This window comes from Oncorhynchus keta, chromosome 9 (genome assembly GCF_023373465.1).
Source record: "Oncorhynchus keta strain PuntledgeMale-10-30-2019 chromosome 9, Oket_V2, whole genome shotgun sequence".
NCBI classification, from domain to species: domain Eukaryota; kingdom Metazoa; phylum Chordata; class Actinopteri; order Salmoniformes; family Salmonidae; genus Oncorhynchus; species Oncorhynchus keta.
The window spans coordinates 20,205,643-20,233,317 of NC_068429.1; the positions used below are offsets into that span (position 1 = coordinate 20,205,643).

Consider the following 27,675-nt stretch of genomic DNA (forward strand, 5'->3'; position numbering starts at 1 on the left):
GTAGGAACACTACAGGGCTGAGAAAACGTGGACTCTGACACCTGGGACTGTAGGAACACTACAGGGCTGACAAAACGTGGACTCTGACACCTGGGACTGTAGGAACACTACAGGACTGGCAAAACGTGGACTCTGACACCTGGGACTGTAGGAACACTACAGGACTGGCAAAACGTGGACTCTGACACCTGGGACTTAGGAACACTACAGGGCTGACAAAACGTGGACTCTGACACCTGGGACTGTAGGAACACTACAGGACTGGCAAAACGTGGACTCTGACACCTGGGACCTTAGGAACACTACAGGACTGGCAAAACGTGAACTCTGACACCTGGGACCTTAGGAACACTACAGGACTCGCAAAACATGGACTCTGACACCTGGGACTGTAGGAACACTACAGGGCTGACAAAACATGGACTCTGACACCTGGGACTGTAGGAACACTACTGGGCTGACAAAACATGGACTCTGACACCTGGGACTGTAGGAACACTACAGGGCTGACAAAACGTGGACTCTGACACCTGGGACTGTAGGAACACTACAGGACTGGCAAAACGTGGACTCTGACACCTGGGACTGTAGGAACACTACAGGACTGGCAAAATGTGGACTCTGACACCTGGGACTGTAGGAACACTACAGGACTGGCAAAACATGGACTCTAACACCTGGGACTGTAGGAACACTACAGGACTGGCAAAACATGGACTCTGACACCTGGGACTGTAGGAACACTACAGGACTGGCAAAACGTGGACTCTGACACCTGGGACTGTAGGAACACTACAGGACTGGCAAAACGTGGACTCTGACACCTGGGACTGTAGGAACACTACAGGACTGGCAAAACGTGGACTCTGACACCTGGGACTGTAGGAACACTACAGGACTGGCAAAACGTGGACTCTGACACCTGGGACTGTAGGAACACTACAGGGCTGACAAAACGTGGACTCTGACACCTGGGACTGTAGGAACACTACAGGACTGGCAAAACGTGGACTCTGACACCTGGGACTGTAGGAACACTACAGGACTGGCAAAACGTGGACTCTGACACCTGGGACTGTAGGAACACTACAGGACTGGCAAAACGTGGACTCTGACACCTGGGACTGTAGGAACACTACAGGACTGGCAAAACGTGGACTCTGACACCTGGGACTGTAGGAACACTACAGGACTGGCAAAACGTGGACTCTGACACCTGGGACTGTAGGAACACTACAGGGCTGACAAAACGTGGACTCTGACACCTGGGACTGTAGGAACACTACAGGACTGACAAAACATGGACTCTGACACCTGGGACTGTAGGAACACTACAGGACTGGCAAAACATGGACTCTGACACCTGGGACTGTAGGAACACTACAGGGCTGACAAAACGTGGACTCTGACACCTGGGACTGTAGGAACACTACAGGACTGGCAAAACGTGGACTCTGACACCTGGGACTGTAGGAACACTACAGGGCTGACAAAACATGGACTCTGACACCTGGGACTGTAGGAACACTACAGGGCTGACAAAACGTGGACTCTGACACCTGGGACTGTAGGAACACTACAGGACTGGCAAAACGTGGACTCTGACACCTGGGACTGTAGGAACACTACAGGACTGGCAAAACGTGGACTCTGACACCTGGGACTGTAGGAACACTACAGGGCTGACAAAACGTGGACTCTGACACCTGGGACTGTAGGAACACTACAGGACTGGCAAAACGTGGACTCTGACACCTGGGACCTTAGGAACACTACAGGACTGGCAAAACGTGGACTCTGAAACCTGGGACCTTAGGAACACTACAGGACTCGCAAAACATGGACTCTGACACCTGGGACTGTAGGAACACTACAGGGCTGACAAAACGTGGACTCTGACACCTGGGACTGTAGGAACACTACAGGGCTGACAAAACATGGACTCTGACACCTGGGACTGTAGGAACACTACAGGGCTGACAAAACATGGACTCTGACACCTGGGACTGTAGGAACACTACAGGGCTGACAAAACGTGGACTCTGACACCTGGGACTGTAGGAACACTACAGGACTGGCAAAACGTGGACTCTGACACCTGGGACTGTAGGAACACTACAGGGCTGACAAAACATGGACTCTGACACCTGGGACTGTAGGAACACTACAGGGCTGACAAAACGTGGACTCTAACACCTGGGACTGTATGAACACTACAGGACTGGCAAAACGTGGACTCTGACACCTGGGACTGTAGGAACACTACAGGGCTGACAAAACATGGACTCTAACACCTGGGACTGTAGGAACACTACAGGACTGGCAAAACATGGACTCTGACACCTGGGACTGTAGGAACACTACAGGACTGGCAAAACATGGCCTCTAACACCTGGGACTGTAGGAACACTACAGGACTGGCAAAACGTGGACTCTGACACCTGGGACCTTAGGAACACTACAGGACTGGCAAAACGTGGACTCTGACACCTGGGACCTTAGGAACACTACAGGACTCGCAAAACATGGACTCTGACACCTGGGACTGTAGGAACACTACAGGGCTGACAAAACGTGGACTCTGACACCTGGGACTGTAGGAACACTACAGGACTGACAAAACGTGGACTCTGACACCTGGGACTGTAGGAACACTACAGGGCTGACAAAACATGGACTCTGACACCTGGGACTGTAGGAACACTACAGGGCTGACAAAACATGGACTCTGACACCTGGGACTGTAGGAACACTACAGGGCTGACAAAACGTGGACTCTGACACCTGGGACTGTAGGAACACTACAGGACTGGCAAAGCGTGGACTCTGACACCTGGGACTGTAGGAACACTACAGGGCTGACAAAACATGGACTCTGACACCTGGGACTGTAGGAACACTACAGGACTGGCAAAACGTGGACTATGACACATGGGACTGTAGGAACACTACAGGGCTGACAAAACATGGACTCTAACACCTGGGACTGTAGGAACACTACAGGACTGGCAAAACATGGACTCTGACACCTGGGACTGTAGGAACACTACAGGACTGGCAAAACATGGACTCTAACACCTGGGACTGTAGGAACACTACAGGACTGGCAAAACGTGGACTCTGACACCTGGGACTGTAGGAACACTACAGGACTGGCAAAACATGGACTCTAACACCTGGGACTGTAGGAACACTACAGGACTGGCAAAACGTGGACTCTGACACCTGGGACTGTAGGAACACTACAGGACTGGCAAAACGTAGACTCTAACACCTGGGACTGTAGGAACACTACAGGACTGGCAAAATGTGGACTCTGAATCTGTTTCCCCTTTTTATTACCCCTTGCCCCCTTTTCCCAGAATATACATTCAGAGAAGGACCTCCAAGTCAGGTAAAGAGGGGGGGAACAGGCAAGACATACACTATCCTATTTCTGGAGTATCTTACACTAGGTACCTTATGAGGATTGTTAAAACACTGGAAAATAAGGGTTTTCACAGATCAGATATTGATTCGGACTGATAGTGGAAGTGAGTGTGGTTCTGGTTCCATTGATGTAAAGCCGGGACTTCTCTGTTGTTGTTGGATATTCACATTAATTTCATCTGCCAGGGTAAGTCGCTCTGGATAAGAGCGTCTGCTAAATGACTTAAATGTAATGTAAATGATTCCAGTAGCAGTTTGGTTTTTACAGTTTCCCCATTTCTGTCTGGAAGTCACATGTACTCCAATATGCTTTTATGAAATGCCAGCTCTCTTCCTCAGTCTTTCCCCTCTTTTTGTGTGTGTATGTGTGTGTGTGTGTGTGTGCGTGCATGTGCATGTTTGGCGTGTCTGTGAATGCGTGCATGTATGTGTGTCTCAGAGTACAGACTGGGTATTGGGTAAAGAGTGTGTTTGTGATATGAGGGGGCTGTGATGTGATCCTATGGGAGGAGTTGTAGTGGGTAAGATGGGGACGTCCCTTAAGGACCTCAGTGTGTGCTACGCTACCGCTATCGCTACTGCTACCGCTAACATTACCACAGCAGACCAGAGGGAGGGAATTATGCTAACCTAAAGCTAATGCCTACCACAGTAGAGCACAGGGAGGAAATGCCTCTAATACACAGGATTTCCCTAACATTAGCAGGGGCGCGGTTGGCAGCTAACATCAAACACTGGCTGGAGAAAATTGAACTGTCTCGTGTTTTATCTCCTTGAGCAGAGGTATGTTTATGATGTTATGTCTATGACAGTGAATATGCTCAAACATTGTGCCAAAATGTTTTTCAACCGGCACACAATCGAAAACCCTGATCGTCGCTGATACTAAGACAAAAGACAAAAGACAAAGTGTAAGGTGTATATCTGTATTAAACACCTGTACCTAAACTATAAGACCCATGATTGTGAAATAGTTATAATTGCCCTAGTCGTGTTGGCATCCCACAGACTAGGCTACCAAAGGGTTAAATTAGATGTGTGAAGCGGTTCTGTTCCAAGCTTGGCTTTAACATAACAACCCTCTAAAGGTCAGAAACTAGGAATACTGCATCATTCGTTCTCTCTCTTTATTTTCCTCCATTCTCTCTCTCTCTCTCTCTCTCTCTCTCTCTCTCTCTCTCTCTCTCTCTCTCTCACACTCCCTCTCTCTATCGCTCTCTTTCTCTCTCTCTCTCTCTCTCTCTCGCTCTCGCTCTCCCTCTCCCTCTCCCTCTCCCTCTCCCTCTCCCTCTCCCTCTCTCTCTCTCTCTCTCTCTCTCTCTCTCTCTCTCTCTCTCTCTCTCTCTCTCTCTCTCTCTCCCTCTCTCTCTATCTCCCCCTCTCTCTCTCCCCCTCTCTCTCTCTGCCCTCTCTCTCCCTCTCTCTCTCCCCTCTCTCTCTCTCTCTCCCCCCCTCTCTCCCTCTCTCTCCCTCTATCGCCCTCTCTCTCTCTCTATCGCCCCCTCTCTCTCCCTCTCTCTCTATCGCCCTCTCTCTCTCTCTCTATCGCCCTCTCTCTCTCTCTCTCTCTCTCCCCCCCTCTCTCCCTCTCTCTCTCTCTCTCTCTATCGCCCCCTCTCTCTCTCTCTCTCTCTCTATCGCCCTCTCTCTCTCTCTCTCTCTCTCTCTCTCTCTCTCTCTCTCTCTCTCTCTCTCTCTCTCTCTCTCTCTCTCTCTCTCTCTCTCCCTCTCTCTCTCTCTCTCTCTCTCTCTCTATCGCCCTCCCTCCTCTCTCTCTCTCTCTCTCTATCGCCCTCCCTCTCTCTCTCTCTCTCTCTCTCTATCGCCCTCTCTCTCTCTCTCTCTATCGCCCTCTCTCCCTCTCTCTCTCTCTCTCTCCCTCTCTCGCCCTCTCTCTCTCTCTCTCTCTCTCTCTCTCTCTCTCTCTCTCTCTCTCTCTCTCTCTCTCTCTCTCTCTCTCTCTCTCTCTCTCTCTCTCTCTCTCTCTTTATTTTCCTCTGTTCTCCACACTATTGGCCTTTTAACCAGTCATAGACCAGTCAAATTGTTGGCTCACTGACACAGACCTATCAGAGCCCAACCAAGCAGCTGATATATGGGAGATAGGAAGGAATATTTTCCATCATGTACATTCTAGAACTACCACGTCAAAAGAAATGGATGTTTTCCATTGTCGTAACTGCATGCTATTCACCTCTGAACTGGTATTTGCCAATTAAATGTTGTTTTGATGATTGAGAGATTTACTACATCATCAGTCGGTTGGCCTGTTTGTGTTTTGATAACCTCAATGAGTATATTTTTGACCATAATGTTCTTACTTAGCACAAATTTCACCCGCTGTTTGACTGATGGCTAAACCCCCCCCAAACTGCCTGTAGTTATTCTCAGTGCGTCTCTTGTGTTGTTTTCTCCAGTAAAGTCCCAGACGACCCTCCCCAGAGGAACCCAGAGACAGTTCTCTCACTCTGCTGCTGCAGACACATTAGCCTCCATCATCAATGGCAGGAGTCAGCTCGACACAGAGGTACACCACCTTACCATCATACTAACCTGTTCATGAGGTACACCACCTTACCATCCTACTAACCTGTTCATGAGGTACACCACCTTACCATCATACTAACCTGATCATGAGGTACACCACCTTACCATGTTCATACTACACCACCTTACCATCCTACTAACCTGTTCATGAGGTACACCACCTTACCATCATACTAACCTGATCACCACCACCTTACCATTATACTAACCTGATCATGAGGTACACCACCTTACCATCCTACTAACCTGATCATGAGGTACACCACCTTACCATCATACTAACCTGATCATGAGGTACACCACCTTACCATCCTACTAACCTGATCATGAGGTACACCACCTTACCATCATACTAACCTGATCATGAGGTACACCACCTTACCATCCTACTAACCTGATCATGAGGTACACCACCTTACCATCATACTAACCTGATCATGAGGTACACCACCTTACCATCCTACTAACCTGATCATGAGGTACACCACCTTACCATTATACTAACCTGATCATGAGGTACACCACCTTACCATTATACTAACCCACCTTACCATTATACTAACCTGATCATGAGGTACACCACCTTACCATTATACTAACCTGATCATGAGGTACACCACCTTACCATCCTACCATCCTAACCTGATCATGAGGTACACCACCTTACCATTATACTAACCTGATCATGAGGTACACCATCACCTCATGAGGTACCATCATACTAACCTGATCATGAGGTACACCACCTTACCATCCTACTAACCTGATCATGAGGTACACCACCTTACCATTATACTAACCTGATCATGAGGTACACCACCTTACCATCATACTAACCTGATCATGAGGTACACCACCTTACCATCATACTAACCTGATCATGAGGTACACCACCTTACCATCATACTAACCTGATCATGAGGTACACCACCTTACCATCATACTAACCTGATCATGAGGTACACAACCTTACCAGCATACTAACCTGATCATGGGGTACACCACCTTACCAGCATACTAACCTGATCATGAGGTACACCACCTTACCATCATACTAACCTGATCATGAGGTACACCACCTTACCATCATACTAACCTGATCATGGGGTACACCACCTTACCATCATACTAACCTGATCATGGGGTACACCACCTTACCAGCATACTAACCTGATCATGAGGTACACCACCTTACCATCATACTAACCTGATCATGAGGTACACCACCTTACCATCCTACTAACCTGATCATGGGGTACACCACCTTACCAGAATAACTATCATGAGGTACACCACCTTACCATCATACTAACTGATCTCTGATCTCTCTCTCTCTCTCTCTCTCTCTCTCTCTCTCTCTCTCTCTCTCTCTCTCTCTCTCTTTCTCTCTCAGGTGGATGACCTAAGGGCTAATGTCAGTGTTGCTGGGATAACGAGGGACAGCTCTGTGACTGTCAGCAGGGTGTGGGACTCGGTGGCCTCAGAGTGCCTGCTCCAGGCCACCTCCACCCCTCTACCTCCATTGGGACTAGAGGAAGAACAGTCCCCCTCCATCTCTCACTCCCCCTCTCCCTCACCTTCCCCCGCTGACCGAGCCCTCGCCCGACTCAACAGCAACTCCCACTCTTACCTAACCAATCAGAGAGGGAGCCCGCCTCTGGAATCCCCTGACCTCAGGTATCAAACTCCGCCCATTCATCTGACCTCCTGTTACTCAAGACATTGTGTTTAATTTTTAGATCAAGAGAAGATAAAGGTGATTCAAGAGCATTGAGATATCACATCAGCATTGTTGACTGAAAGAAACCAAAAGTGCTGTATCACAGTTGTGTATTATTGTACTGCTATAATAAACAGAAGATTACATGTATTGTTTGCTCTTACCAGCAAAATATATTCAGTATGTTCTTATAGTGTGATGCTTTCTCTATATGGATGTTGTGGTGTGTTCAGGTAGTCTTGAACCCAGACAGTTTCTGCTGTAGCCAATTGATCTACTTTTCCCATGCACCATATATGACACAAATGTGCATATTTCAGCTGTTGGTTTCAGCACTTAAGAGTATGGATAGAAGGCAGCTGCAGTATATTGGGAGGGGCCTTAATGTGGACGTTTCCTCCTCTTTCTCTCCCTGACAGCCCCAGTCTGGTAGCTCTAGTGATGGACAGTGAGGGAGATGAGGAGGGGTTCCTGGTAAAGTCTTTACTCTCTCCCATCTCTCCCCTGAACTCTGACCCTCGTAGCAGCGGGGACGACACCTCCCCAGACCTCACCTGCACACGCACACACTCCGTGTCCTCAGACGGCGACCCCCCCCCCGCAAAGGTACCAGGCTGAAGCTTTCTCCTCAACCCTCACACACAGAGACTTACCAATGTATTAGGGTCAGGCTGAAGCCTTCTCCTCAACCCTCACACACAGAGACTTACCAATGTATTAGGGCCAGGCTGAAGCCTTCTCCTCAACCCTCACACACAGAGACTTACCAATGTATTAGGGCCAGGCTGAAGCCTTCTCCTCAACCCTCACACACAGAGACTTACCAATGTATTAGGGCCATTGTATTAGGGCCAATGTATTCGGGCCAATGCATTAGGGACTATGCATTAGGGATATTGTATTGGGGACAATGTATTAGGGACAATGTATTAGGGACATTGAATTAGAGATATTATATTAGGGCCAATGTATTATGGCCAATGTATCAGGGAAAATGTAATAGAGCCAATGTATCAGGGCCAATGTACAACAGATGTATTAGAGCCAATGTACTACAGATGTATAGTATTAGGGCCAATGTACAACAGATGTATCGGGGCCATTGTACAACAGATATATCAGTGTCAATGTACAACAGATGTATCAGTGCCAATGTACATCAGATGTATCAGGGCCAATGTACAACAGATGTATCAGTGCCAATGTACAACAGATGTATCAGTGCCAATGTACAACAGATGTATTAGGGCCAATGTACAACAGATGTATCAGGGCCAATGTACAACAGATGTATTAGGGCCAATGTTCAACAGATGTATCAGGGCCAATGTACAACAGATGTATCAGGGCCAATGTACAACAGATGTATCAGGGCCAATGTACAACAGATGTATCAGTGCCAATGTACAACAGATGTATTAGGGCCAATGTACAACAGATGTATCAGGGCCAATGTACAACAGATGTATTAGAGCCAATGTACAACAGATGTATCAGGGCCATTGTGCAACAGATGTATCAGTGCCAATGTACAACAGATGTATCAGGGCCAATGTACAACAGATGTATTAGGGCCAATGTACAACAGATGTATCAGGGCCATTGTACAACAGATGTATTAGAGCCAATGTACAACATATGTATCAGTGCCAATGTACAACAGATGTATCAGGGCCAATGTACAACAGATGTATTAGGGCCAATGTACAACAGATGTATCAGGGCCATTGTACAACAGATGTATTAGAGCCAATGTACAACAGATGTATCAGGGCCATTGTGCAACAGATGTATCAGGGCCAATGTACAACAGATGTATCAGGGCCATTGTGCAACAGATGTATCAGGGCCATTGTACAACAGATGTATCAGGGCTTTAACATACAGCAGATGTATGACCTGAGTGTTGTATTATTGTATTGTTCCAGGATATGGCCAACCAGGGGATCAGACACCGCTCCTACTCCTACTCCTCCCCCAAGATCAGCCTGCTGCCCCCCCGCTTCTCCCGCAAAACCTTAGCCACGCCTGCGACCTCTGACCACAGCCCAGGTTAGTGTCCCTGGGACCTTTTATACAGTTAATAACCTCCCATTGAGAAACCATTACTGATAACTTTATTACTTCGATTGGAATACAGTTGACAGTGTTTTCTCTGAGAACATGATGATATTGATAGTCCTTGTTCGTCTTTGTATTTTTGGTTCTGTCCTTCCATGGCTGTGTTTACACAGGCAGCCCAATTCTGAACTTTTGCCAAATTATGGTCAAAAGACCAGAATTGGACTGCTTGTGTAAACGTAGCTTATATGACCTGGATTGACCTTATTTGAGCTAAGTCTGTCTCTTTTCACTTGTTTGGTTTGTCATGGGAGTTTGAGTAGTACAGTAAGCAGTAGGCCCCTCCCTACCTTCAGGCTATGCTCAAACCCTACCCCCCATCCTGAGCACTCCATTCCTCAGAACTCTGGTCTCTTGGCCCTCCCACCCCTACGGGAGGACAGCTCCCACTCAGCCCAGTCCAAGCTCTTCTCTGTCTTGTCACCCCAATGATGGAACCAGCTTCCCCCAAAAGCGAGAACAGCGGAGTCCCTGCCCATCTTCCAAAAACATCTGAAACCCTACCTCTTCAAAGAGTATCTTAAATAATCCAATAGCAACACCCCTCGCAACTCCCCCCCCCCCGCTTTTCATGAACGAACACTCGCTCTTGACTTTTTTCCCCCTTTCTAGCACTGACTTTGCTGATAGCTACTTTATTGAGGAAAAATGTACTTACTATGCCTGTGATATGTGGTTGTCCCACCTAGCTATCTTAAGATGAATGTCCTAACTGTGGCTCTAGATAAGAGCGTCTGCTGAATGACTAAAATGTCAAATGTGATGTGCTCTACGTACCTGAGTTAACATGCTCTCTGTGTTGTCACTAACTGAAGCAGCTTCAGTAGATAGTCAGCTACTGATTGTAACTAACATATAACCAAAGTGACTATACCATAGTGTAGGTACATTTACTGTATATCTATGTATGGCTCTGATTACATCCACATCCTCCCTCTGTTCCTCTGAGTGGTCTAGTGAGTGCTATGTCTACTCTGCCCTGTAGATGGTCTAGTGAGTGCTATGTACACTCTGCCCTGTAGATGGTCTAGTGAGTGCTATGTCCACTCTGCCCTGTGGATGGTCTAGTGAGTACTGTGTCCACTCTGCCCTGTAGATGGTCTAGTGAGTGCTGTGTCCACTCTGCCCTGTAGATGGTCTAGTGAGTACTGTGTCCACTCTGCCCTGTAGATGGTCTAGTGAGTGCTGTGTCCACTCTGCCCTGTATATGGTCTAGTGAGTACTGTGTCCACTCTGCCCTGTAGATGGTCTAGTGAGTGCTGTGTCCACTCTGCCCTGTAGATGGTCTAGTGAGTACTGTGTCCACTCTGCCCTGTATATGGTCTAGTGAGTACTGTGTCCACTCTGCCCTGTAGATGGTCGAGTGACTGCTGTGTCCACTCTGCCCTGTATATGGTCTAGTGAGTACTGTGTCCACTCTGCCCTGTAGATGGTCTAGTGAGTGCTGTGTCCACTCTGCCCTGTAGATGGTCTAGTGAGTACTGTGTCCACTCTGCCCTGTAGATGGTCTAGTGAGTGCTGTATCCACTCTGCCCTGTAGATGGTCTAGTGAGTGCTGTGTCCACTCTGCCCTGTAGATGGTGTGAGCTACAGCCTATCTGTCCTTCAGACTATCTCTCTGTCTCAATCTCTGTCTATGCTCCACCCTGCTAGTAAGTCGTGGCCAAAGGTTTTGAGAATGACCAAATTTGAATTTTCACAAAGTCTGCTGCCTCAGGTGGTATGCATATACTCCAGAATGTTATGAAGAGTGATCAGATGAATTGCAATTAATTGCAAGGTCCCTCTTTGCCATGCAAATGAACTGAATCCCAAAATAACATTTCCACTGCATTTCGGACCAGCTGACATCATGCCAGTGATTCTCTCGTTAACACAGGTGCGAGTGTTGACAAGGACAAGGCTGGAGATCACTCTGTCATGCTGATTGAGTTCGAATAACAGACTGGAAAATTCAAAAGGAGGGTGTTGCTTGGAATCATTGTTATTCCTCTATCAACCATGGTTACCTGCAAGGAAACACATCCCGTCATCATTTCTTGCACAAAAAGGGCTTCACAGGCAAGGATATTTCTGCCAGTAAGATTGCACCTAAATCAACCATTTATCGGATCATCAAGAACTTCAAGGAGAGTAGTTCAATTGTTGTGAAGAAGGTTTCAGGGCGCCCAAAAAAGTCCAGCAAGCGCCAGGACCATCTCCTAAAGTTGATTCAGTTGTGGGATCGGGGCACCATCAGTACAGAGCTTGCTCAGAAATGGCAGCAGGCAGGTGTGAGTGCATCTGCACGCACAGTGAGGCAAAGACTTTTGGAGGTTGGCCTGGTGTCAAGAAGGGCAGCAAAGAAGCCACTTTTCTCCAGGAAAAACATCAGGGACAGACTGATATTCTGCAAAAGGTACAGGGATTGGACTGCTGAGGACTTGGGTAAAGTAATTTTCTCTGATGAATCCCCTTTCCGATTGTTTAGGGCAGCCATGAATAAAGAATGATACCAACACATCCTCCGAGAGCAACTTCTCCCAACCATACAGGAAAAGTTTGGTGACGAACAATGCCTTTTCCAGCATGATGGAGCACCTTGCCATAAGGCAAAAGTGATAACTAAGTGGCTCGGGGAACAAAACATCAATATTTTTGTCCATGGCCAGGAAACACCCCAGACCTTAATCCCATTGAGTACTTGTGGTCAATCCTCAAGAGGTGGGTGGACAAACAGAAACCCACAAATTCTGACGAACTCCAAGCATTGATTATAAAAGAATGGGCTGCCATCAGTCAGGATGTGGCCCAGAAGTTAATTGACAGCATGCCAGGGCGAATTGGAGAGGTCTTGAAAAAGCCATTGACACTTATGAAATGCTTGTAATTATGCTTCAGTATTCCATGGTTACATCTGACAAAAATATCTAAAGACACTGAAGCAGCAAACTTTGTAGACTTCGTAATATTTGTGTCATTCTCAAAACTTTTGTCCACGACTATATAGCTTGCCTTAGAGACCCTAGCTTCCAAAACTCACACTGTGCTAACACCAGGCCTGGCAGGCATGTGGCTACTGTGTGTGTCCATGCAGGTACATGTGTATGTAAGTGTGCTTGTATGTCAAAAATCTACTAAAATTGTATTTGTCACATGCTCCATAAACAACAGTGAAATGCTTACTTACGGGTCCTTTTGCAGAGAGAAACATAAAAAATGAAAAATGTAAATAGTGGTACGGTGTAGGCCGTCATTGTAAATAAGAATTTGTTCTTAACTGACTTGACAAGTAAAATAAAAAAATAAGGAATACATTCTAAGTGAATAATGAACCACAATGACGAGTAACAATAACATGGCTATATACAGGAAGTAGAAATTAACATGGCTATATACAGGAAGTAGAAATTAACATGGCTATATACAGGAAGTAGAAATTAACATGGCTATATACAGGGAGTAGAAATTAACATGGCTATATACAGGAAGTAGAAATTAACATGGCTATATACAGGAAGTAGACAATAACATGGCTATATACAGGAAGTATAAATGAACATGGCTATATACAGGAAGTAGACAATAACATGACTAAATACAGGGATTAGAAAGCCAGTATGAGGGTTTGCACTCAAGCTGGAATGAAAGACGGACTGTGTGTGGAGAGAAAATATCAATAGATTTCAAAAAGTACCCAAAATCATGAAGGGGAATAACCCATGCAGGGAGAACAAGCAGTCGATGTACAGGGGTTCCAGGTAATTGATCTAGCAGGATAGATAATAGACAGTAGCAGCAGTCGATGTGCAGGGGTACAAGGTAATTGATCTAGCAGGATAGATAATAGACAGTAGCAGGGATACCAGGTAATTGATCTAGCAGGATAGATAATAGACAGTAGCAGCAGTCGATGTGCAGGGATACCAGGTAATTGATCTAGCAGGATAGATAATAGACAGTAGCAGGGATACCAGGTAATTGATCTAGCAGGATAGATAATAGACAGTAGCAGGGATACCAGGTAATTGATCTAGCAGGATAGATAATAGACAGTAGCAGCAGTCGATGTGCAGGGATACCAGGTAATTGATCTAGCAGGATAGATAATAGACAGTAGCAGCAGTCGATGTGCAGGGGTACCAGGTAATTGATCTAGCAGGATAGATAATAGACAGTAGCAGCAGTCGATGTGCAGGGGTTCCAGGTAATTGATCTAGCAGGATAGATAATAGACAGTAGCAGCAGTTGATGTGCAGGGATACCAGGTAATTGATCTAGCAGGATAGATAATAGACAGTAGCAGCAGTTGATGTACAGGGGTACAAGGTAATTGATAATAGACAGTAGCAGCAGTCGATGTGCAGGGGTACCAGGTAATTGATCTAGCAGGATAGATAATAGACAGTAGCAGCAGTCTATGTACAGGGATACCAGGTAATTGATAATAGACAGTAGCAGCAGTCGATGTACAAGGGGTTCCAGGTAATTGATAATAGACAGTAGCAGCAGTCGATGTGCAGGGGTTCCAGGTAATTGATCTAGCAGGATAGATAATAGACAGTAGCAGCAGTCTATGTACAGGGATACCAGGTAATTGATAATAGACAGTAGCAGCAGTCTATGTACAGGGATACCAGGTAATTGATAATAGACAGTAGCAGCAGTCGATGTGCAGGGGTTCCAGGTAATTGATCTAGCAGGATAGATAATAGACAGTAGCAGCAGTCGATGTACAGGGGTACCAGGTAATTGATCTAGCAGGATAGATAATAGACAGTAGCAGCAGTCGATGTGCAGGGGTTCCAGGTAATTGATCTAGCAGGATAGATAATAGACAGTAGCAGCAGTCGATGTGCAGGGGTTCCAGGTAATTGATCTAGCAGGATAGATAATAGACAGTAGCAGGGGTTCCAGGTAATTGATCTAGATAGATACAATGTACAGGGGTTCCAGGTAATTGATAATAGACAGTAGCAGCAGTCGATGTACAGGGGTTCCAGGTAATTGATCTAGCAGGATAGATAATAGACAGTAGCACAGTAGCAGGGATACCAGGTAATTGATCTAGCAGGATAGATAATAGACAGTAGCAGCAGTCGATGTACAGGGGTACCAGGTAATTGATCTAGCAGGATAGATAATAGACAGTAGCAGCAGTCGATGTAGGGGTTCCAGGGATATCCAGGTAATTGATCTAGCAGGATAGATAATAGACAGTAGCAGCAGTCGATGTGCAGGGGTACCAGGTAATTGATCTAGCAGGATAGATAATAGACAGTAGCAGCAGTCGATGTACAGGGGTACCAGGTAATTGATCTAGCAGGATAGATAATAGACAGTAGCAGCAGTTGATGTGCAGGGGTACCAGGTAATTGATCTAGCAGGATAGATAATAGACAGTAGCAGCAGTCGATGTACAGGGGTACCAGGTAATTGATCTAGCAGGATAGATAATAGACAGTAGCAGCAGTCGATGTACAGGGATACCAGGTAATTGATCTAGCAGGATAGATAATAGACAGTAGCAGCAGTTGATGTGCAGGGGTACCAGGTAATTGATCTAGCAGGATAGATAATAGACAGTAGCAGCAGTCGATGTACAGGGGTACCAGGTAATTGATCTAGCAGGATAGATAATAGACAGTAGCAGCAGTCGATGTACAGGGGTACCAGGTAATTGATCTAGCAGGATAGATAATAGACAGTAGCAGCAGTTGATGTGCAGGGGTACCAGGTAATTGATCTAGCAGGATAGATAATAGACAGTAGCAGCAGTCGATGTACAGGGGTACCAGGTAATTGATCTAGCAGGATAGATAATAGACAGTAGCAGCAGTCGATGTACAGGGATACCAGGTAATTGATCTAGCAGGATAGATAATAGACAGTAGCAGCAGTTGATGTGCAGGGGTTCCAGGTAATTGATCTAGCAGGATAGATAATAGACAGTAGCAGCAGTCGATGTACAGGGGTTCCAGGTAATTGATCTAGCAGGATAGATAATAGACAGTAGCAGCAGTTGATGTGCAGGGGTACCAGGTAATTGATCTAGCAGGATAGATAATAGACAGTAGCAGCAGTCGATGTGCAGGGGTTACCAGGTAATTGATCTAGCAGGATAGATAATAGACAGTAGCAGCAGTCGATGTACAGGGGTACCAGGTAATTGATCTAGCAGGATAGATAATAGACAGAGCAGCAGTCGATGTAGCAGGGGTAATGATGATACAGCAGTCGATGTAGGGGTTCCAGGTAATTGATCTAGCAGGATAGATAGACAGTAGCAGCAGTCGATGTACAGGGGTACAAGGTAATTGATAATAGACAGTAGCAGGGATACCAGGTAATTGATCTAGCAGGATAGATAATAGACAGTAGCAGCAGTCGATGTGCAGGGGTTCCAAGTAATTGATAATAGACAGTAGCAGCAGTTGATGTGCAGGGGTTCCAGGTAATTGATAATAGACAGTAGCAGCAGTTGATGTGCAGGGGTTCCAGGTAATTGATCTAGCAGGATAGATAATAGACAGTAGCAGCAGTCGATGTGCAGGGGTACCAGGTAATTGATCTAGCAGGATAGATAATAGACAGTAGCAGCAGTTGATGTACAGGGGTACAAGGTAATTGATAATAGACAGTAGCAGCAGTCGATGTACAGGGGTACAAGGTAATTGATAATAGACAGTAGCAGGGATACCAGGTAATTGATCTAGCAGGATAGATAATAGACAGTAGCAGCAGTCGATGTGCAGGGGTTCCAGGTAATTGATAATAGACAGTAGCAGGGATACCAGGTAATTGATCTAGCAGGATAGATAATAGACAGTAGCAGCAGTCGATGTACAGGGGTACCAGGTAATTGATCTAGCAGGATAGATAATAGACAGTAGCAGCAGTTGATGTGCAGGGGTACCAGGTAATTGATCTTGCAGGATAGATAATAGACAGTAGCAGCAGTTGATGTGCAGGGGTACCAGGTAATTGATCTAGCAGGATAGATAATAGACAGTAGCAGCAGTCTATGTGCAGGGGTACGAGGTAATTGATCTAGCAGGATAGATAATAGACAGTAGCAGCAGTCGATGTGCAGGGGTACCAGGTAATTGATCTAGCAGGATAGATAATAGACAGTAGCAGCAGTTGATGTGCAGGGGTTCCAGGTAATTGATCTAGCAGGATAGATAATAGACAGTAGCAGCAGTCGATGTGCAGGGGTACCAGGTAATTGATCTAGCAGGATAGATAATAGACAGTAGCAGCAGTTGATGTACAGGGTACCAGGTAATTGATCTAGCAGGATAGATAATAGACAGTAGCAGCAGTTGATGATAGCAGGATAGATACAAGCAGCAGTCGATGTGAGGGGTAATAGACAGGTAGTAGCAGTCGATGTTCAGGGGAGGTAATTGATAATAGACAGTAGCAGCAGTCGATGTGCAGGGGTTCCAGGTAATTGATCTAGCAGGATAGATAATAGACAGTAGCAGCAGTTGATGTACAGGGGTACCAGGTAATTGATCTAGCAGGATAGATAATAGACAGTAGCAGCAGTTGATGTACAGGGGTTCAAGGTAATTGATAATAGACAGTAGCAGCAGTCGATGTGCAGGGGTTCCAGGTAATTGATCTAGCAGGATAGATAATAGACAGTAGCAGCAGTTGATGTACAGGGGTACCAGGTAATTGATCTAGCAGGATAGATAATAGACAGTAGCAGCAGTTGATGTACAGGGGTACAAGGTAATTGATAATAGACAGTAGCAGCAGTCGATGTGCAGGGGAGGTAATTGATAAGGATAGACAGTAGCAGCAGTCGATGTGCAGGGGTTCCAGGTAATTGATCTAGCAGGATAGATAATAGACAGTAGCAGCAGTTGATGTACAGGGGTTCCAGGTAATTGATCTAGCAGGATAGATAATAGACAGTAGCAGCAGTCGATGTACAGGGGTACAAGGTAATTGATAATAGACAGTAGCAGCAGTCGATGTGCAGGGGTTCCAGGTAATTGATCTAGCAGGATAGATAATAGACAGTAGCAGCAGTCGATGTGCAGGGGTTCCAGGTAATTGATCTAGCAGGATAGATAATAGACAGTAGCAGCAGTTGATGTACAGGGTACCAGGTAATTGATCTAGCAGGATAGATAATAGACAGTAGCAGCAGTTGATGTACAGGGGTACAGGTAATTGGTAATTGATAATAGACAGTAGCAGCAGTCGGTATGTGCAGGATAGATAATAGACAGTAGCAGCAGTCGATGTGCAGGGGTTCCAGGTAATTGATAAGATAGACAGTAGCAGCAGTCGATGTGCAGGGGTTCCAGGTAATTGATCTAGCAGGATAGATAATAGACAGTAGCAGCAGTCGATGTACAGGGGTACCAGGTAATTGATCTAGCAGGATAGATAATAGACAGTAGCAGCAGTTGATGTACAGGGGTACCAGGTAATTGATAAGGATAGATAGACAGTAGCAGCAGTCGATGTGCAGGGGTTCCAGGTAATTGATCTAGCAGGATAGATAATAGACAGTAGCAGCAGTTGATGTGCAGGGGTTCCAGGTAATTGATCTAGCAGGATAGATAATAGACAGTAGCAGCAGTCGATGTGCAGGGGTACCAGGTAATTGATCTAGCAGGATAGATAATAGACAGTAGCAGGGATACCAGGTAATTGATCTAGCAGGATAGATAATAGACAGTAGCAGCAGCATATGTGGTGAGTGTGAAAATATCATATATAAGTCATAAATATCATATGTCAGTGTATATGTGAGGGTGTGGGCTTGGGTAAGTGCATTGTCTGGCTTGGCTACCCTGCCCAATCACAGTGCAACCTCAGCATTGCAGCATTCCATGATGACATCATTGAAGACACCCTGGGCTGAGGGGGGGATCTGCAAATCTGTATCTGATCAGACTTGATTGTGTTGATTGGTTTTCATAGATAATGTTTCTCACGCTGTTTACTTTCACACAGAATGTTCATGTTTCAGCTGTCTTGTCCTCCACAGAACAGAGAACATTGAGTCTATCAGAGCAGCCTCTCGAAAAAAGGTATGTATCCACTGACCTAACGTGTCTGTCTAAAGTGTGTTTGACATTCTTACAGTTTCGTACAGTTTCCCCCTAATTCCCAGGCTCTCCAGCCCTCACAATGACTTCTTAGTTGGTTGCTGGGTGACCAAGGGCTCTCTCTCTGTTGTGGAGTTCCTGCTTCTCTTTATATCAAGACCGTGTTTTGTTTGTTTAACTCCGGGCTTGTCTGTTACCATGCCAAGGCTTGCAGCGTTGTTTTAACCCTGTTTCACAGGTGGTGAGGTGATGCATATATATATTACAAAACCTTTAAGCCACCCTTTATCAGTACCCAAAGTGTTGTTGTAGACTAAACTGTAAGCTCATTGTGCTCAGAAAATGTTTATTTGTCAATGAACATTTTGTCCAAAGCAATTTTAAAATATAGGGCCTGTCCTCAGATGAAGTCAGGCTAACGTGCTGTAACTTTGTGACACAGTGAGTGTAAAAAGATTTACTGTATAGTATCCTTTCAATGAATAGCTCCAACACAAGAGAGACAGACTAGGAAAAGGGAGCCTCTTTACTTCCTGTTCACTATGTTGGGATGAGATGCTTCCAGGAACCATGCCAACTGCCTTTGTCCTCTTCCTCCATTCATCTGTTGAAATGTCCTGAACACATAGTCAGTCAAAGCTCTATAGCTCCCTCTAGAGTATGTCCGTGTGTACCAGACCTGTGTGTGTGTTAGTGTATGTCAGATCTGTGTGTGTGTGAGTGTGCTTGTGCGTGTGAGTGTGTGTGTGTGTGTTTATGTACTGTATGTATCAGAGCTGTGTGTGTAATGTGTGTGTGTAATGTGTCCCTAGGGAGTTAAGATTTCGTAAGCGTGCCCAGTCTGCAGACGATGAGGGCAGCGTTGAGCTGGCAGAGTCCCTTCAACACCTCACCCTCTCAGAGTTCCTCAAAGAGTACGTGGGCATCGCCCCCTTCTGGGCTGGCAGCCCTGGCCCTTCCTTTCCATTGGGAAGATAGCCCAATAGCCTCTAACTCTACAGTAACACCCCTGATCTGGAAGCGAGACCTCTAGACATTAACCCTACAGTAACTTCCCTGATCTGGAAGCGAGACCTCAAGACATTAACCCTACAGTAACTTCCCTGATCTGGATGAAGGTACTCTAGACATTAACCCCACAGTAACTTCCCTGATCTGGATGAAGGTACTCTAGACATTAACCCTACAGTAACTTCCCTGATCTGGATGCTGACCCTCTAGACATTAACCCTACAGTAACTTCCCTGATCTGGATGCTGACCCTCTAGACATTAACCCTACAGTAACTTCCCTGATCTGGATGAAGGTACTCTAGACATTAACCCTACAGTAACTTCCCTGATCTGGATGAAGGTACTCTAGACATTAACCCTACAGTAACTTCCCTGATCTGGATGAAGGTACTCTAGACATTAACCCTACAGTAACTTCCCTGATCTGGATGAAGGTACTCTAGACATTAACCCTACAGTAACTTCACTGATCTGGATGAAGGTACTCTAGACATTAACCCTACAGTAACTTCCCTGATCTGGATGAAGGTACTCTAGATATTAACCCTACAGTAACTTCCCTGATCTGGATGAAGATACTCTAGACATTAACCCTACAGTAACTTCCCTGATCTGGATGAAGGTACTCTAGACATTAACCCTACAGTAACTTCCCTGATCTGGATGAAGATACTCTAGACATTAACCCTACAGTAACTTCCCTGATCTGGATGAAGGTACTCTAGACATTAACCCCACAGTAACTTCCCTGATCTGGATGAAGGTACTCTAGACATTAACCCTACAGTAACTTCCCTGATCTGGATGAAGGTACTCTAGACATTAATCCTACAGTAACTTCCCTGATCTGGATGAAGGTACTCTAGACATTAACCCTACAGAACCTTCCCTGATCTGGATGAAGGTACTCTAGACATTAACCCTACAGTAACTTCCATGATCTGGATGAAGGTACTCTAGACATTAACCCTACAGTAACTTCCATGATCTGGATGAAGGTACTCTAGACATTAACCCTACAGTAACTTCCCTGATCTGGATGAAGGTACTCTGGACATTAACCCGACAGTAACTTCCCTGATCTGGATGAAGGTACTCTAGACATTAACCCTACAGTAACTTCCCTGATCTGGAAGCGAGACCTCTAGACATTAACCCTACAGTAACTTCCCTGATCTGGAAGTGAGACCTCTAGACATTAACCCGACAGTAACTTCCCTGATCTGGATGAAGGTACTCTAGACATTAACCCGACAGTAACTTCTCTGATCTGGAAGCGAGACCTCTAGACATTAACCCGACAGTAACTTCCCTGATCTGGATGAAGGTACTCGAGACATTAATCCTACAGTAACTTCCCTGATCTGGATGCTGACCCTCTAGACATTAACCCTACAGTAACTTCCCTGATCTGGATGAAGGTACTCTAGACATTAACCCTACAGTAACTTCCCTGATCTGGATGAAGGTACTCTAGACATTAACCCTACAGTAACCTCCCTGATCTGGATGAAGGTACTCCAGACATTAACCCTACAGTAACTTCCCTGATCTGGATGAAGGTACTCTAGACATTAACCCTACAGTAACTTCCCTGATCTGGATGCTGACCCTCTAGACATTAACCCCACAGTAACTTCCCTGATCTGGATGCTGACCCTCTAGACATTAACCCCACAGTAACTTCCCTGATCTGGATGCTGACCCTCTAGACATTAACCCTACAGTAACTTCCTGATCTGGATGAAGGTACTCTAGACATTAACCCTACAGTAACTTCCCTGATCTGGATGAAGATACTCTAGACATTAACCCTACAGTAACTTCCTGATCTGGATGAAGGTACTCTAGACATTAACCCTACAGTAACTTCCTGATCTGGATGAAGATACTCTAGACATTAACCCTACAGTAACTTCCCTGATCTGGATGAAGGTACTCTAGACATTAACCCTACAGTAACTTCCCTGATCTGGATGAAGGTACTCTAGACATTAATCCTACAGTAACTTCCCTGATCTGGATGAAGGTACTCTAGACATTAATCCTACAGTAACTTCCCTGATCTGGATGAAGGTACTCTAGACATTAACCCTACAGTAACTTCCCTGATCTGGATGAAGGTACTCTAGACATTAACCCTACAGTAACTTCCCTGATCTGGATGAAGGTACTCTAGACATTAACCCTACAGTAACTTCCCTGATCTGGATGAAGGTACTCTAGACATTAACCCTACAGTAACTTCCCTGATCTGGATGAAGGTACTCTGGACATTAACCCGACAGTAACTTCCCTGATCTGGATGAAGGTACTCTAGACATTAACCCTACAGTAACTTCCCTGATCTGGATGCTGACCTCTAGACATTAACCCTACAGTAACTTCCCTGATCTGGATGTGAGACCTCTAGACATTAACCCGACAGTAACTTCCCTGATCTGGATGAAGGTACTCTAGACATTAACCCGACAGTAACTTCTCTGATCTGGATGAAGGTACCTCTAGACATTAACCCGACAGTAACTTCCCTGATCTGGATGAAGGTACTCGAGACATTAATCCTACAGTAACTTCCCTGATCTGGATGCTGACCCTCTAGACATTAACCCTACAGTAACTTCCCTGATCTGGATGAAGGTACTCTAGACATTAACCCTACAGTAACTTCCCTGATCTGGATGAAGGTACTCTAGACATTAACCCTACAGTAACCTCCCTGATCTGGATGAAGGTACTCCAGACATTAACCCTACAGTAACTTCCCTGATCTGGATGAAGGTACTCTAGACATGAACCCCACAGTAACTTCCCTGATCTGGATGCTGACCCTCTAGACATTAACCCCACAGTAACTTCCCTGATCTGGATGCTGACCCTCTAGACATTAACCCCACAGTAACTTCCCTGATCTGGATGCTGACCCTCTAGACATGAACCCTACAGTAACTTCCCTGATCTGGATGAAGGTACTCTAGACATTAACCCTACAGTAACTTCCCTGATCTGGATGAAGGTACTCTAGACATTAACCCTACAGTAACTTCCCTGATCTGGATGAAGGTACTCTAGACATTAACCCTACAGTAACTTCCCTGATCTGGATGAAGGTACTCTAGACATTAACCCTACAGTAACTTCCCTGATCTGGATGAAGGTACTCTAGACATTAACCCTACAGTAACTTCCCTGATCTGGATGAAGGTACTCTAGACATTAACCCTACAGTAACTTCCCTGATCTGGATGAAGGTACTCTAGACATTAACCCTACAGTAACTTCCCTGATCTGGATGAAGGTACTCTAGACATTAACCCTACAGTAACTTCCCTGATCTGGATGAAGGTACTCTAGACATTAACCCTACAGTAACTTCCCTGATCTGGATGAAGGTACTCTAGACATTAACCCTACAGTAACTTCCCTGATCTGGATGAAGGTACTCTAGACATTAACCCTACAGTAACTTCCCTGATCTGGATGAAGGTACTCTAGACATGAACCCTACAGTAACTTCCCTGATCTGGAAGCGAGACCTCTAGACATTAACCCGACAGTAACTTCCCTGATCTGGATGAAGGTACTCGAGACATTAATCCTACAGTAACTTCCCTGATCTGGATGCTGACCCTCTAGACATGAACCCTACAGTAACTTCCCTGATCTGGATGCTGACCCTCTAGACATTAACCCCACAGTAACTTCCCTGATCTGGATGCTGACCCTCTAGACATTAACCCCACAGTAACTTCCCTGATCTGGATGCTGACCCTCTAGACATTAACCCCACAGTAACTTCCCTGATCTGGATGAAGGTACTCTAGACATTAACCCGACAGTAACTTCCCTGATCTGGATGAAGGTACTCTAGACATTAACCCGACAGTAACTTCCTGATCTGGATGAAGGTACTCTAGACATTAACCCTGGCAGTAACTTCCCTGATCTGGATGAAGGTACTCTAGACATGAACCCTACAGTAACTTCCCTGATCTGGATGCTGACCCTCTAGACATTAACCCCACAGTAACTTCCCTGATCTGGATGCTGACCCTCTAGACATTAACCCCACAGTAACACAGTGACCCTCTAGACATTGACCCCTACAGTAACTTCCCTGTTCTGGATGTCTAGACATTAACCCCACAGTCTTCAATCTGGATCTTCCCTGATCTGGATGCTGACCCTCTAGACATTAACCCCACAGTAACTTCCCTGATCTGGATGAAGGTACTCTAGACATTAACCCGACAGTAACTTCCCTGATCTGGATGAAGGTACTCTAGACATTAACCCGACAGTAACTTCCCTGATCTGGATGCTGACCCTCTAGACATTAACCCCACAGTAACTTCCCTGATCTGGATGCTGACCCTCTAGACATTAACCCCACAGTAACTTCCCTGATCTGGATGAAGGTACTCTAGACATTAACCCGACAGTAACTTCCCTGATCTGGATGAAGGTACTCTAGACATTAACCCGACAGTAACTTCCCTGATCTGGAAGCGAGACCTCTAGACATTAACCCGATAGTAACTTCCCTGATCTGGAAGCGAGACCTCTAGACATTAACCCGACAGTAACTTCCCTGATCTGGATGAAGGTACTCGAGACATTAATCCTACAGTAACTTCCCTGATCTGGATGCTGACCCTCTAGACATTAACCCCACAGTAACTTCCCTGATCTGGATGCTGACCCTCTAGACATTAACCCGACAGCAACTTCCCTGATCTGGAAGCGAGACCTCTAGACATTAACCCGACAGTAACTTCCCTGATCTGGATGAAGGTACTCGAGACATTAATCCTACAGTAACTTCCCTGATCTGGATGCTGACCCTCTAGACATGAACCCGACAGCAAGTTCCCTGATCTGGAAGCGAGACCTCTAGACATTAACCCGACAGTAACTTCCCTGATCTGGATGAAGGTACTCCGAGACATTAATCCTACAGTAACTTCCCTGATCTGGATGCTGACCCTCTAGACATGAACCCTACAGTAACTTCCCTGATCTGGATGAAGGTACTCTAGACATTAACCCTACAGTAACTTCCTGATCTGGATGAAGGTACTCTAGACATTAACCCTACAGTAACTTCCTGATCTGGATGAAGGTACTCTAGACATTAATCCTACAGTAACTTCCTGATCTGGATGAAGGTACTCTAGACATTAATCCTACAGTAACTTCCCTGATCTGGATGAAGGTACTCTAGACATTAACCCTACAGTAACTTCCCTGATCTGGATGAAGGTACTCTAGACATTAATCCTACAGTAACTTCCCTGATCTGGATGAAGGTACTCTAGACATTAACCCTACAGTAACTTCCCTGATCTGGATGAAGGTACTCTAGACATTAATCCTACAGTAACTTCCCTGATCTGGATGAAGGTACTCTAGACATTAATCCTACAGTAACTTCCCTGATCTGGATGAAGGTACTCGAGACATTAATCCTACAGTAACTTCCCTGATGTGGATGCTGACCCTCTAGACATTAACCCTACAGTAACTTCCCTGATCTGGATGCTGACCCTCTAGACATGAACCCTACAGTAACTTCCCTGATCTGGATGAAGGTACTCTAGACATTAACCCTACAGTAACTTCCCTGATCTGGATGAAGGTACTCTAGACATTAACCCTACAGTAACTTCCCTGATCTGGATGAAGGTACTCTAGACATTAATCCTACAGTAACTTCCCTGATCTGGATGAAGGTACTCTAGACATTAACCCTACAGTAACTTCCCTGATCTGGATGAAGGTACTCTAGACATTAACCCTACAGTAACTTCCCTGATCTGGATGAAGGTACTCGAGACATTAATCCTACAGTAACTTCCCTGATCTGGATGAAGGTACTCTAGACATTAACCCCACAGTAACTTCCCTGATCTGGATGAAGGTACTCTAGACATTAACCCTACAGTAACTCCCTTGATCTGGAAGCCAGCCCTCTAGCCCCCTAGCTCCAGCCCCAGTGTAACCTCTTCATGCCAACCCTTTTAACTCTAGAGGTCCCCTGTGTGCATCCTGACATCTAACCTCTACATTTGTGCCCACAATGCACCCTGCCTAGCATGGCATCACCATTAACTTTCAGAGATTACACTTGTATGTTGTTGATGTAAATGAATTAACCAGGTTTGATTAGTGCATGTGTGCTGCACGTGTCTCTAACTACTACTGTGTAACCCATTCTTAACTCACATTGATTTTTCATTGAACTGTGACCTCTCAGGTATACGTGGCCTATCCTCCCATTATCTGGAATCACACAGAAGATTCTATTGGACCTGGCTTGTTTTTGTATTGATTCTGTAGTAAACATCTATGGCTTTGTATTGCATGTGTTCTAGCTGTATACTTGATCCAGCCTGGTATGACAGTCACTCACCGATTGACCTACTAACCAAATACCATGTTTACTAGTATTATTAGTATTATTATTAGTAGTACTAGTATTATTAGTATTATTATTATTAGTAGTAGTAGTACTAGTGTTATTAATATTATTATTATTATTATTATTAGTAGTAGTAGTACTAGTGTTATTAATATTATTATTATTATTATTAGTAGTAGTAGTATTATCACTATTATTAGTATTATCAAAAGTATTTGTATTGCTTGTATTGGTAGCATTACTAGTATGCTTTTATAAGTTGTGTGCTGTGTTTTCTACCTTTTTCTTTCCTTGTTGATGAAAAGGATGACAGTCACGTTACTACTATTAGTAAGGACTATACGTAAAATTAATTTGCTGTTGGTCAGCAAAGATCACCAGGCAGAAAGAAAAATAGATCAGCAAACAGGACTCTAGTTTATACAGTTCATACAACCCAATGAGGATTTGACATTTCTAACCCTATATGTCTATGATGCTAAACCAATTGTTTCTGAACAGAATTGAAGAGGAGGAGTGGGACAAGTACAACATCCCCTCCAAGGTGGAGTCAGAGAAATACAAAGTGATTCGTACCTTCAGCTTCCTCAAGAGCAGGATGTCCACCACTCGCAACAAGAACAAGGTGAGACACTATATACAGTTCCTTGCAAAAGTATTCATCCCCCTTGGCGTTTTTCAGCTGCAAGTCTCAGCTGTATCAGTCAAATCAATCAATGTGTTCTGCAATGCTATAAACATACAAGATATCTCAGTGATCTGCAGCTCTGTCACAGAGAATCAAAAAAGATCAGATATATTTATTGGAAATGTAGCAAGACATATCTCAAGATAAATAAAGTGTAATACATGTATCCATAGGCTTTCTTTGCATTCAACATAGATACCAAGTAGTTTATAATTGCAAAGATCCACATTTTAGGGGAAGGTATCAGAATTCCAATTCATTCATTCATGACACACCCAGAAAGTGCTGTAAAACTGATACCATTGAGTGTCAGTTATCATGCTGCTATTATCACTTAATTATCTGATACAAAAGCCTATTATCATGAGAATTTGCATCCTTGAAAAGTGCTATTTAAATAGCATGTATTATTATTATATTATTATTGTTATCATCCCAACCATTCTCCTTAGTATTCACCTCAGGGTCTGTTCTTCAAATGATGACAAAGAGCAGGAAATGTTTGGGGAAATAACATTGACCCAAAACACCATTAAAACACTGTAGGTTGTTTCCTTTCAATCATCAACCCTTTGTTGGTGATCAGCATGTGGAAACCCCCCCCATTTCCGTCACAGTGGACTTTAAAATGGGCTGAAATAAGGCTTGGACCATTCACATGTAACTGATTCAATTGGAGT

At 45.0% G+C, this 27,675-nt stretch overlaps 1 protein-coding gene across 7 annotated transcripts in view; it reads left to right on the top strand.

Moving 5' to 3' along the window:
* arhgef28a (Rho guanine nucleotide exchange factor (GEF) 28a) overlaps positions 1–27,675 on the top strand; it is a 136,114-nt gene that overhangs the window by 66,512 nt on the left and 41,927 nt on the right. For 3 of the 7 annotated variants that reach the window (XM_052525433.1, XM_052525435.1, XM_052525436.1), the window contains 7 exons: positions 5,847–5,956; positions 7,370–7,653; positions 8,116–8,302; positions 9,625–9,748; positions 18,795–18,855; positions 19,686–19,787; positions 26,809–26,932. In XM_052525433.1, coding sequence (XP_052381393.1) covers positions 5,847–5,956; positions 7,370–7,653; positions 8,116–8,302; positions 9,625–9,748; positions 18,795–18,855; positions 19,686–19,787; positions 26,809–26,932 — 992 coding nt within the window. The remainder of the gene's footprint in view (positions 1–5,846; positions 5,957–7,369; positions 7,654–8,115; positions 8,303–9,624; positions 9,749–18,794; positions 18,856–19,685; positions 19,788–26,808; positions 26,933–27,675) is intronic. The other 4 variants (XM_052525437.1, XM_052525439.1, XM_052525434.1 and 1 more) reach the window with 3 other exon arrangements.